The following is a 12,856-nucleotide window of genomic DNA, read 5'->3' on the forward strand; positions in this document are numbered from 1 at the left end:
ATTGACTGGTTTATCTTTTCCCTGCAGGATGGTGGGATCATGCTCTGATACCATTTGTAATGTCCCCTTTTAAAATGACCTAGATTGTCCTAGATTATAATGCTTTGCTGTTAAAGATAGGTTAGAAAGGGAGTACCTTTTATCTCTTTAATAGGGAAACCTGCAATCACAAACAACTGTAAATGAAAAGATCAGGATCCTAGATCATAACCATAGGAATCCCAGTCATAGCAAGCTAGGATGGATAACTTGATAGGGTTCTTTAATAACCATTCTCCTTTAATCAAGCGCCACTTGTGATTGTGTCTAAACCGTTTTCCTTCTATCAACCATACTTGTGAGGGTGTATTTATCAACCGTTCTCCCTCATATGCTAGTCTTCATAACCATGGCTCATTGCACTAATCAGACATAATACGTATATGAAGAAAACATCATAGTACATCATATTAACCATAATAGATTACACAGTATGAGTCAGAAATGAGCAGATTGGAGAAGACATGCAGTGAATGATCATAACACGATCTGCTATCAATAATAGTATGCAGAAAAGATAACAAAAAATATGCACAGAAGTTCTTACCAGAATATCGTCTTATCTTAACAATAGTTGCAGATTCGATCTCTCTATTATGTTCACCTCTTCCAGCATTGTTCGATGCCTTTCCTTTGAGTGGTTGTTATGCTGTATATAAGCTCTCGATTTGCATGGAAAGTTATGCTTTTCCAAACAGTCACTATCCTTGCAAAGGTGGTGACTCCTCATATCATGTCTTTTGCCTTAACTAATTAATCTGCTACTGATTATCGCACCTAATCAAGGATTATTAATAATACTTGTTAATGTAAATCCAATTTTGTCGTTTCTTTAATCCACTTGTTAACATGCCAATGCTGCATTGACGTATAATAAGATCTCTGCCTGGATTGGTATTGCTGCTCTGCAATAATTAAATATGCCTTTTTGTATAGTGCTTGTTGTTTTTAGATCATCCTATGCATTGGCCTTATATATGCCTTTGTTTGAGTATGGAGATGGCATGTAACTTCATAATAGTTCTGATGTGATCTGATTGATGGTGCTCCCCCTAGATGCTTTGATACCTTTCCTTTATATCTCTCAATAAAATGGACGGGTCACACCTCTTCATCGTGTATGCCCTTTGGCAAGAGACACACCCTTTGAAAGAGTGCACTTCTTCATTATTTCTGCCCTTTGAAAGGGACACAACTTTCCACAATCAGATCTGCACTTTTATTTAAATCAGCTCTGCACCTCTGATTCCCCCCAAATTTTCCCCCTCAAATGAGGTTCTCTTCTCCCTTTTATATCTCATGTTTGAGGGAGTCGCAACTTTTCATTTCATGTATTTTGACCATTCATTAACTTAATTAAAATTTAATTATATTCAATTATATTCTTTGGTATTTTAATTTCAATTTTATTGTTATTATTTACCCTTAAATTCTATTCCAAAGTGGGGACATTACACTTCATTACTTCTTGTAGTTGATAGATTCTCAAAATAGAAGGGATGTTATCACAAATGTGGGTTTTCTGACTGTCACCTTTTTAAACATCTGTAAAGGAAGTACCATCAATTTTAGGAGCTTGTATCTGTCAGAAAAAAACAGGATTTTTTGCTAAAAACTTTTGCTCGTTGTCTTCATTGGTTTTGGCCTAGCTTTAATACCACACTGAAGGAGAGCTAAGAGCAAAAACGATATAGTAAGTCCAGTATTAGTTTATTACAATGAAGGAAAGGACTGGCTTACTCACCTCTCTGGACTAGAATTTCTCTTAAATGCAGTGCAAAAACCAAAACAGGAATAGCTTGTCAAAACTGCTTTTAACTTAGATGTCAATTAATAAGTTGTAGGAATATCAATCATGACAGACTACATACAATAAATCAAATTTAATTTCCTTAACAAGTTTAATATCTAAACCAGAAGCAACACAAATGGGAATAGATTATCATAAATACAATAAATCAAATTTAATTTACCTAACAAATTTAAACCATCAGAAACACAGATGAGAATAGCTTATCAAAATTACTTGTAACTTAGATGCCAATTAATAAGTCATGGAAACTTTAATCATGACAGAATAAATACAGTAAATTAAATCTAATTTATCTAATGAGTTTAAACCATCAGCAACACGAACTTTTGGATGAGAGAAAAAAACAAATAATTCAATATCAAATTTTAGATCTTTTTGAGCATAGGCTCCTTCATAAGCATTGATAAATAGCTTTAATAATTGTTCCTAAAGTAATGTCCCCTTTCTAGGCAGTTAATTTGTGATTCGTTGTTAGCCTATTTCTCCATGGTCCCGTGGGCTAACTTGGACGTTGAAGGGATCCAGAGGATATTTGGCTGAGGTATTTCCAGTTTCAGGCCAATCCGAGTTGATTTGATGTAGTTTTGAGGAACTTACTATTTTTAGTAAGTCAGCTGGCTAGGGCAGTGACTTAAGCATTTTCAGTGCATTCTTGAATGGCGACAATATCAGTGATGATAGTTGAATACTAATTGGGTAATTTATTTTTAATCGGAGATATTTATTATTTAACGATAAAGTCTAAGTTATAAAGTTAAATTTATATATTTAACTTTATCGTTATTTAATAATTTAGTGGGACCATAAAGTTAAATGTTAGAAGTATTAAATGTCCCCTTTCTTTTAAAAGGTACATGGGCACCTTAATGAGGAGATTATAATATTAAAATAAAAGTGATTTCTATTATTCCACATTGCCTGTGAGTTGGGTTGACTTCCTTGGAGAGTGAATAAATAGAAGTTTTGAGAGCTCTTTCAGCATGCTTGGATGGAGAATTTGTGAGTGTATGGCTGGGGTAATTTCTCAAGGGTTTTTGAGGATGAAATCCCTCATGAATGACATTCTCTTCGCTGTTGCAAGATACAGTCAAGAGGATTATTGAGTGTTTTCATTCAGGAAACATAGTTGGGCTTCATTGTTGGGTTCATATCTGCAGTTTGATTTCTGAACACTTAGGGCAGATTTTGGAGAAGATTGTTAGAGCAGATTTTGAGTACATTGGTGGCAGCCAAAAAATAAAAAAAAAGAATTTGCTTCAGTACCGCTAGTACAGTGATGCTGCCACAGTACCACCGCTACAGTAACATTACTACAGTGATTTTGTAGTTTTTCAGTCTTTTAGAGTGTTGTTCGGGTGAATTTTGTGAGCAGCCCAAACCAAAGTATTGTTGCATTTTTTGGGTATGTTGGATATAGATAATAGGGGTTATTTTATGAACTGGGTTGTTAGTATTTTATTGAAAAAATGAATATTTAAGCTTGCAGAAAAATCTGTAATTTTCAGCAGTGTATTCAGTATTTCCTATGTAATGTTCAAATTTTACAGAGTTTAAATTAATGCAATATCTTCTATTTTGCTGCAATTTATTGTTATGAAGAAATATTGAAATTCATCATCAAAACCATCTGCAAAAACACTATTCAAACATTACAAACAAACATACACAAAAAAGGGAGGTATAACGGTGTATGTTATACTTAACCTTGTGTGTGATATTTAAGTTTCAAGTGGTATATAACCATCAAGGGCCCAGAATATAGAAAGTTTTGCAACTTGCAGATTTAATTTGATCTTTATTATCACAACTATCCATTATTTATTATATTTAGAGTTATGAGAAATAAGGTTTACATGTACGGATCGCTTTCAAAATGAAAGGGAAAAGGAAACTAAAAATATTTGGGTTCTAGGTGTTTTAAAAAGTAGCTATTCATTTTTTAGGGATAATGCCTTCGCTTAGAATGGGTTTTTTGATGTTTTCTATGTTTGTTGAAAGGATTTTCAGATTTTCTATGATGGAAGCCATCCTTTCAAGATTCCATTGCATGTCGATATGTCTTGTTTAATTGACCGTCTCATTGTCTAGGTTGTCTGTTAGGCTGGAAATCACCTGAAATCACACGGAGACCACCTCGGTGACTACAAGTTTGGGGGCTTAAACAGGATTCATGATAGAAGTGTTGCAACTAATTGATTGGCAACACACACACATTTGTGTTCAAATTTTCATTTCTTGTTTATCCAACAATTACAATGTGTTTTTCCTGCCCAATATTGATTTGATGTGAAGTAATTCATAACAATTTTAGGGTTTTCAGCCTTTAATTCTGTTTTTAATTTATTTTAGTGTTTATTTGTTCACAGGAATATCATATTTATCAAAACAGCAAGAAGCTGAAGTTAGACATAAACTGGGCTTGACAGATGTGGATGAAAACAAGAAAGGCAATTCTGAAATAAGCATAAATCAATTAAAAGAGATACCTTTGATTAGTATTGCCGATGTTCTCTTTTCTGAAAGGATGAAGATTAAATTTGGTCAGTGGCGTGATACTCTGCTAAGAGACCAAAATAGTGGAGATTGTGCTACAGTTGGTGGAAATGTTGAATTTCATGAGCAAGGATGTGAATCTGAGACCAGCTTTTACAAGAGACGCCCTTCCCTTCTGCTGAATGGATTAAATTCTCACCAAAGCATATTAGTCAAGCAGGTACTGAATCCAACCGGTTTACGTTTGTTTTCTGTAATGCGAAGTTGGTGTGTGTATGGCCATCTCTCAATGGAATATTTTAAAAATATTCATATAGGAACATGTATGGTATCAATCATTGTTTGAAAACTCACAAGGCACTAAAACTTGACAGACCCAGTTTTTACTTATACTGGCAACTTGGTAAATTAAAAAGTACTCAAATTCCTTTAAAAAATCATAAATTTCACTCAAACTACAGTTACACAATGTATCAAATGAGTCCGTACAATGTTGGGAAGTGTTTTTAATTAGATTTGAATAAAAAAAGAGTACAGTATCTCATCAGCATGCAAATACAACAAATAATAATTTGATATGCAATATGTTGATTGAAAATCATCATAAAAAATTACAATTTGGTGCAATGTATGACAATATATAATTTTTCCTTAGTATATATCCTAGGTGTCCTACTACTCGCAGTTAGTTGCAGATCCACCTTTGAATTGGAAGCTAATGACTTTTCCCTAGGCTCAATATCATCATCAGCCATGATGTCATGCAATTCAATGCTTCTTTCTTCTGCTGCTCCTCTCTGTGTCCTATAAAACATGCAATCTTGCTGTCTGTAAACATGGGGTCCTCATCCTCATCATTGTTGTCCATTTGTTATATGGATAATGTAATGCCATCCAAGTCAATCAGCTCATGACTTGCTGGTCCCTCCACCTTTTTTGAGTGAAGGGTCATATTGCATGAAGATGAGGTCATTGAGGTGTTTTTGTGTCAACTTCTTGTGCTTCATGTGAATGCCATGAAATAAGCTCTAGTTATGTTCTATACAAAAGTGCTATAAGCTGTGGATAAAATTTAAAGGGCTAGCTTTTAAAGATTTGGAAGGCATTCACAAGTTTGAAAGTAAGCAATAATTGTACAGATTCAAGATGTGGAATTTTTAAGTGAAGTGAAGACAAATATTTTGTTACATAGTGCTTGGGTGGTTCACACTTTAGATAACTAGTGGTGAAGCATTTGGCTGCTTACCATAATTAGGTCCTTTAACTCAACCTTAGATAACATCCTCTCATGTTGAGAGATCCTCCATAACCTCCTAATCAACATCCCTGGAGTCATCTACAAAGAAATAATTAGGGTTGAGATGGTACCTTGCTGCATAGGTTGGTTGGTGGAGTTGATTGTTGCATCTCCTATCAATAATGTTTCAAATGGATTCAACTTCTTTTCCTTATCTCCCATCTATAGTTTGGGGTGGCCCCCTTGGCCTCATAAATATATCTCATTTTGTTTTGGTCACCATCCATTGAACACAAAACTTTGACTAAAGGCTCCAACAGCTATAAACAAATTAAAGTTGCAATTAAAATAAATTTTAAATAAATTGAATGATATCTTTTAATTAGGATTTAGAAAGAGTGAGCTTAATTATATAGTATAAATTTTAAATAGAAGTTTGAAGCTACCTTGATCTCATGAGCAGTCTTTGCAAAGACATCCTCCAAAATTGTCTTTGTGACCCTCTCTCTTTCCTTTTTGAATAAGAAGAATCCAACCATTCTTCACACAAACATTTGTTTCAAAGGTGTTATCATACTATGAATGCTTTGCAAGGTGAGCAAATTAGTTGCAAACTATGTGGTCCTTGCTTACAGAAGCTCTTTTCCTTCAGTTTGATCTCCCATCAAGCGAAATTCCCTAGGGTGATTGTAGATGTGTTGGGTGATGTTTTTGGCATCTCTCACCATGGATTTCAGTTTTCACCCAATCAAGTTGTCCTATACCCTCCAACTAAAGATCTGCAATGGGCAATGCAAGGAGTCCCATAAAGTATTGACCACCTCTCCTCAAGTTATTTTCATGCTGTCACATATGTTGTATTGTCTATTACAAATTGGACCGCATTTTCTATACTTGCCTCTAACATAACCTCCAACAACATTAGACTCACAATTTCTGCATTATTGACTTTATTTGAGTTGTCGATGGATCTCAAGAAAACCATCTCACCATTTGAAGCCACTAGACAGTTGATGAGTGTGCAATTTTTCTAACCAACTAACCATCTGATAATATGGTGCATCTATACTTGCAACAATGCTTCTTTTCTCCTTCACAATTGTCTCTGCATTTGTCATTGTTTGCTGGAGCAATGATCCACTTATATCATGTTCCGTAGGCAGCATGTACATGTACCCTTTCCTAGCAATGGTCAAGGCTGTGATCAAATTCTCCCAAGATAGGCTTCTTGCCAACTTATAAACCTTCAAGAGAAAGTTGTGATCTTGGCATGTTGTGTGGGGCAAAAGAATTCATGACTAGACTTTATTGGATCTCAATGAAGTGGATGTGCCACAAATCCATAATCGGTAGACCATGACTAGAGCCCACAATTTTTGTCATATCTATCTCAGATTCTTGCACCATGTTGATAGGAATCATTGCTACAATGGCTGAGGATAGACTCATTGTCTTTATTTTTTTTGGTTTGTCAATCCAATGGCCATCTTCATCTCCCATCCAACCTCTAGCTCACTATACAGACAATTTCAGGCTGTGGCGGTAAATTTGTGCAAGGTGGAATTTGAGGTGATTGATGGTTATACTGATCATCAAATCTATAATAGTTGCAAATGACTAATCTTGTGGTCGGTTTTGTTATGCCATTTATTCAAATGACGTCCCTTTTGCCATCTTTTCAACTTCCACTTCTTGAATCTAGTAGATGCAAAGTGCAAGCCCTAGCATTGAAAAAGAAAAAAAAAGAAAATTTAATTGCTATAATTCCAAGCACTATAAAAACAGAAAAAAATTAGATCTATGGCTTTCAAAACAAAACAAAACATTGTTACTGATTTGTCTCGGAAACCCCCCAGATCTAGGTCTTGTTCGAACTTGGTTTATGTCCATTACAAGGCCATCCAGGGCATTGCCAAATAGACCTAGATTGGGTTGGTTTCATTGCAGAGCAAAAATGTGTAGAAAAGGATTTTTTTAAAAGTTTAATATATATTTTTTATTTATTGTTCCTTGTTGGTTTGTTTTCTCTCAGAAAGCTTGAAAGCAATTTGCTCTTGGAAGTTCCTTGGAGGAAATAGTGGAGGGCTTTGCTTGTCCACACATGTTTTGGAGTGCAAGAGAACACTGACGACGATATCCTCACCTTCTGCCTGCTGTTCAGCCCTTTGTGCAGATCAGTTTTGTACTTGCTGCTGTTCAAAATCTAAGAATGAATATCTGGCTCATGGTTAGTGATTAATGGTTACCTCTTCATTTAATGTCCTTAACTAGGATACCGGTTTGCAGCCTAAAAGACCTAGGTCCTGGTTTGAGGTCCCCCGCCAGTCCGTTGTGGATTCGGGCAGGGTATCAGGCATCAGCCATAGCTTGTGGGTCTGGCCTTCTCTAAACTTTGGCAGACCCGGGGCAAGTTTTTGTTGCAGATTTTGTCATTGATGTCAATTGGTGAGCCTCAGGAAAATGTTCATTGGAGTCTCATTTGAGCTACCTGGTTGAGTGCTTGAGCTGCTTGAGCTCCCTACTTGCCTGCTTGAGTTGCTTGCTTGGATGGTTGAGGTGCTTGGCTGGTTGCTTGAGTTGCCTGGTTGCTTGCTTGAGCTACTTGCCTGCCTGGTTGAGCTACTTGCCTGCTGGGTTGAACTACCTGGCTGTTTGGTTGAGCTACTTGGCTGTCTACTTAAGCTGGTTGGGTGTCTGCCTAAGCTGCTTGCTTGTCCACCTCACTTGCTTCGTCAGCATATCTGCCACATCATCCTTTGACTCTTTCAAATATGTTGATTAATAAGAAAGGCATGATTGTTATATTATGGGCCGCATTTCTTTTGCATATGGCTGCAAACTTAATACTTTTTCAGCGGTGTTTGAATGTGGGGCTTTGTAATGCCTTTTCTGCTTTATGGACAAATCATGCTATTTGCTGATTAGTGGGATACGTGGAAGAAGATTTTTTCTTATCACCTTTTTAGAGACGAGGTGCTTCGACTATCGTATTTTGGAAGAAGAATCTTTTTATCGCTGTTTTTAGTGGAGTTGGTTTTAATGCAAGATAGTGTAATATGCTGCCCTATTTGCCAATTTTTCCCTTGTTAATCTAGCTGATGGTATTTTGACAAACAGTTGACAGGCTTCATTAATGGACTGATTTTTTTTCCTTTCTGGTGTCTGTTTAATCTGTGGTTATGTTGAAACCTGATGCGTTTGTTTTTAGAGATTTGCAATCATTCACATTCCAATATACATGTATTAATGAAAACAACAAATTCTACAATTAAGTTCATAAGCAGTGATTTCCAGCCATCAAGGACATTTTTGATTGAGCTCAAACTCCAAGTATTTTGTTACACATATAATTTATTGCAGATTACAATCATTCAGTTTCAACAGGAAAATACACCATATCCCAATCACAAGGTAAATACGAAGAACCTGTAACCAAGCCGTTGGAGGACAATCCTTGGTCGCTGTTTTAACTCCAGAATAATGCCAATGTAGTCCATGACTCAACACTAATCCATGTCCAAGCCAAATGCAGTTCTCGGCCCTAATGACTGGGCGGCACACTTCCAGCAGACCTTTCGGCACCTTAATGACAGTATTTAACCCACCCTACGTGGCCAAAGTATTACGCTGCCATTATAGGAAAATACACACTGAGTATTGGTAACCGGGTGGCTATGAGCTGACTGGAACTGGTCAATGGATTTTCGAGCTGCCAATAAACCAGAACCAATCGACCCCCTTTCAAACCCCTTCAAACTTCTAAACAATCTCAATCACTGGTCTTTTGAGTCTGCCAACCCACAAACTCGGATATCAAAGCAATTCGAATTTACTGTGAATACCCAACTAATGGTCACACAGCAGTAGAGTAGACTGTGGTGGCAGTAATGCTAAGTGCTGTAGCAGTTTGAATTTCTCTGTGTATTCTCTTGTAAGTTCAAACCCCTCCAGAATGAGGGATGGCGTGTATGACTACTTCCAGTGTTATATCAACATGCAGCTAAACATCAATAATAAATTACTGTGACTACCATTCATTGCTCTACAATTGCTCCCAACCATGCATTCTCAGCTATCCTGTAGATGTCTTCTGTCAATCGAAATCTTCCCAAAGTTCATTGTTTTCTTAAGAAATCTTCCAGACCTGGTCTTTCACAGAGGCATGGATGATGCTGCAAAAGAGGATGAACGTCCTCCAATGCCTGAAATAGTTTCCAGAGATGATCTCCAGAATACACGAAATTCCAAGATAACACAATTTCCAACCTATCCTCTTCAGCATTAAAGAGCTCTCATTTATAATTTCTTTGGGCACACATCCCAATGCACCATGAATGTGGAATAAAAGAAAGTTGTAATAAAATATTATTATCCCTTATGTCTCCAAAAAGAAAGGGAACTTTTAATTTTGTCCTTTAAACATTAGACCCAGCATTAAATAATCACCTAAGTTAAATATTTAAATTTAACTCAGGAACTTTTAAGTTAAATGCCCAATTAAATAATGACTAATTAAATTGGCAAACCAGGTGAAGAATTAAATGCACCAAAATATTGACATCCAAAAATGCATCAAAATTTACCAGCCACTTGTTGCTGGGAATAATCATTATGTTATGTTGTTATATTATGTTTATGTTGTCGTCGGTAATAATGAGTTACGGCGGTCAGTTAGTTAGCCGACGGGTAGGTAGTTGGAGTCGCGACGGTTGTGTCGCACCCCTTTGGGTATTATATATTGTGTACCTTTTCTTCGAAGTGGGATCATGTTAGTCGTGTCAGATGTAATGTTATAAGCACTTATTGTACATGGACTGTGGAATTAATATAGAGACTGATTATGAATAGAACATCTGATATACTTTGTCTGATATTTACGGCATTATTCTGCATTATGTTCTTTATGCCTTAAGTTATTCACCCGAGAGGGCAAACATTTGGCGCCGTTGCCTAGACGTACTTGGGAACGGAAGATGCGGATGGCGCACGGACGCGATGGGCCTACCCGTCGGTGAGATGAACCCAGAGACCGACGACACGCACATGGAACAAGAGGCGAAGGGGAAATTGAACCCTGTAAGAATCCCGACACAATGTTGATATAAATTATGGTTGAAAGGGAAAAATAAAAAAATAAAAGTTTTCTTGTGTACATGGCGTGTGTTTGATGTGTATGGAAGTGACTTATGCCCAATAGACTAAATAAGGACAAAAATAAAAAGATACAGAGTGACGAATGGGAAGTGGCACAAACCGCGTTGAATCTCAGACAGCAGATAGAACGAAGGCGTAGGCTAAGGCAGCTTGCCGAGGGACGACTGGCCGAGGGGTTGCCCGAAGGGAACCCAGGAGGTGTCACGGAGGTTGCGGAGGTAGAGATAGACGGAGAGAACTACACTGTCTACACTGTTGTAGGGCTGCCAGAAGGAGTCACGGAGGGTGCCGAAGGAGAACTCTACAGTTCGCCAGAATACCACCGTAGGGTAAGACGCCGCAAATAGTTGGTGGAACAAACAAGGCGAAGTCTAAACCTGATCGACGCTACCAGAGACTTGCTAAAGAATTTGTCCATTTTAGAGGACAACCGGAGGGAGACACCGGAAGGTGACGGTACGACTGAAGGTGCCGAGGGAGCACAAGGGTACCGTACAGGAGGCAATTTGTTTGGTTCGGTGTCAGCAACTTTTTCCGAAGGACCCACGAGTGGAGGTTCAGTTGCAGGAGGCGGAGGATCGCCAGGTACAAGCACACAAGGAATTAGAGGAGTGAGACCCAGCGGTGGGATGGCGAGTAAACAAAAATTGCCAAAGTTCACAGGGGAGGGCAAGGAAGACCCCTTACAGCACTGCCGTACATGTGAAACCATTTGGTCCGCCAACGGAGTAACAGACCAGGATGACTGGGTACAACAGTTCCCAGCCACGTTACGAGGAGTTGCCATAGATTGGTACTCCGATGTGGACAAGCAAAAAGTGGCCACGTGGGCCAATCTACAGAAGGAATTCACGAGGGAGTTTCGGTTGCTCCGTGATGACAATGAAATTGTAACGGAGATATATAGTACCAAACAAGGTACCAGGGAGACAATACGGGCATACAGTTGGAGGCTGAAAGAACTCTTGGGTAAAATGGAAAGCCAACCCGCAGATGGATTGAAGAAACGATGGTTCGTTGAAGGGTTGAAATCCTCCCTACGGAGGAAGATGAAAATTGTACCCCCGACGTCATATGACGACGCTTATAATAGGGTGATGGCCCTGGAGAGCAAACACAAAACATCAAAGAAGAAGAAAAGTAATAAATCCTCATCCGAGGACGATGACTCTTCACAGGAAAGCAGCAGCGACGACGAGGCTGGCAAACGGGTGCAAGCGCTCCAGAAAGACATGGAGCGAATGAGAAAGGAATTCAAAATAATGAGAAGCACTGGTCGGAACGAAGGGGACATATGGTGCACTGAGTGCAAAGAGGAAGGGCACACAAGGGTACTTGCCAAAAGAAGGCATTCTGCGAGATTTGCCAAGTGATGGGACACTCCACCAAGGAGTGCCCATACAACATGAAAACCCGAAGTACGCAAATGAACCAGGTGCTGTTCACGGAGCAGGCCACAACATCCGCACCAGCGGGTACCGGCCAACATACTAACACAACGACATCATCTGGAGGATACCGGGACAACAGACGTGGTGGCGGAAGGAATAGCAACAATAACAATAACGGAAGCCGTATCCAGTATGACGCCAAGGGCCGGCCAATTATCCAATGTAGGGCCTGTAATCAGTGAGGGCACTTCGCCCGTGATTGCACGAAGGAAGCCACCCCTCAGCACCTCTGCCGTTGGTGTGGGCCAGGCGACCATGAGGATGCAAATTGCCCGCAGGCAGGGGTTAATCTCCTCAACATTGAGAAGGCTGAGAAGACTGGTGAGAAAGAAGTACTGGCGATCACTCGCGCCCAGACGAAAAAAGCCACTTATCCCGACCCTCGTATGGAGGAGGAGAGATTACGGGAGGCAAAGGCCAATATTGAACGTGAGACAACGACCGAACGACGGGACAACGAGGTGGCGAGTACATCATTCCGTACGGAAGCGGAAAATAACATCATTGGGCAAATCTTGCAGATAGAGGTGCCGATAAAGGTAAAAGACCTTCTAGACTCTATGCCACAATTGAGGACTGCCATCCTCACCAATGTGCAAAGCACCGCATTGTCGAGTGCACCACAGGTAGGGGTTCCCGCCACCGTATCGTCAAGTGCACCATAGGTAG

At 38.9% G+C, this 12,856-nt stretch overlaps 1 protein-coding gene across 1 annotated transcript in view; it reads left to right on the forward strand.

Moving 5' to 3' along the window:
- Window positions 1-4,565, forward strand: part of LOC131874654 (poly(A)-specific ribonuclease PARN-like) — a gene marked incomplete at its 3' end in the record, with an annotated part of 48,892 nt that extends 44,327 nt beyond the window's left edge. The window contains 1 exon segment of the mRNA XM_059218441.1: window positions 4,219-4,565. Coding sequence (XP_059074424.1) covers window positions 4,219-4,565 — 347 coding nt within the window.
- Between the last annotated feature and the right edge of the window lie 8,291 nt (window positions 4,566-12,856).

Source organism: Cryptomeria japonica, chromosome 3 (genome assembly GCF_030272615.1).
Source record: "Cryptomeria japonica chromosome 3, Sugi_1.0, whole genome shotgun sequence".
NCBI lineage: Eukaryota > Viridiplantae > Streptophyta > Pinopsida > Cupressales > Cupressaceae > Cryptomeria > Cryptomeria japonica.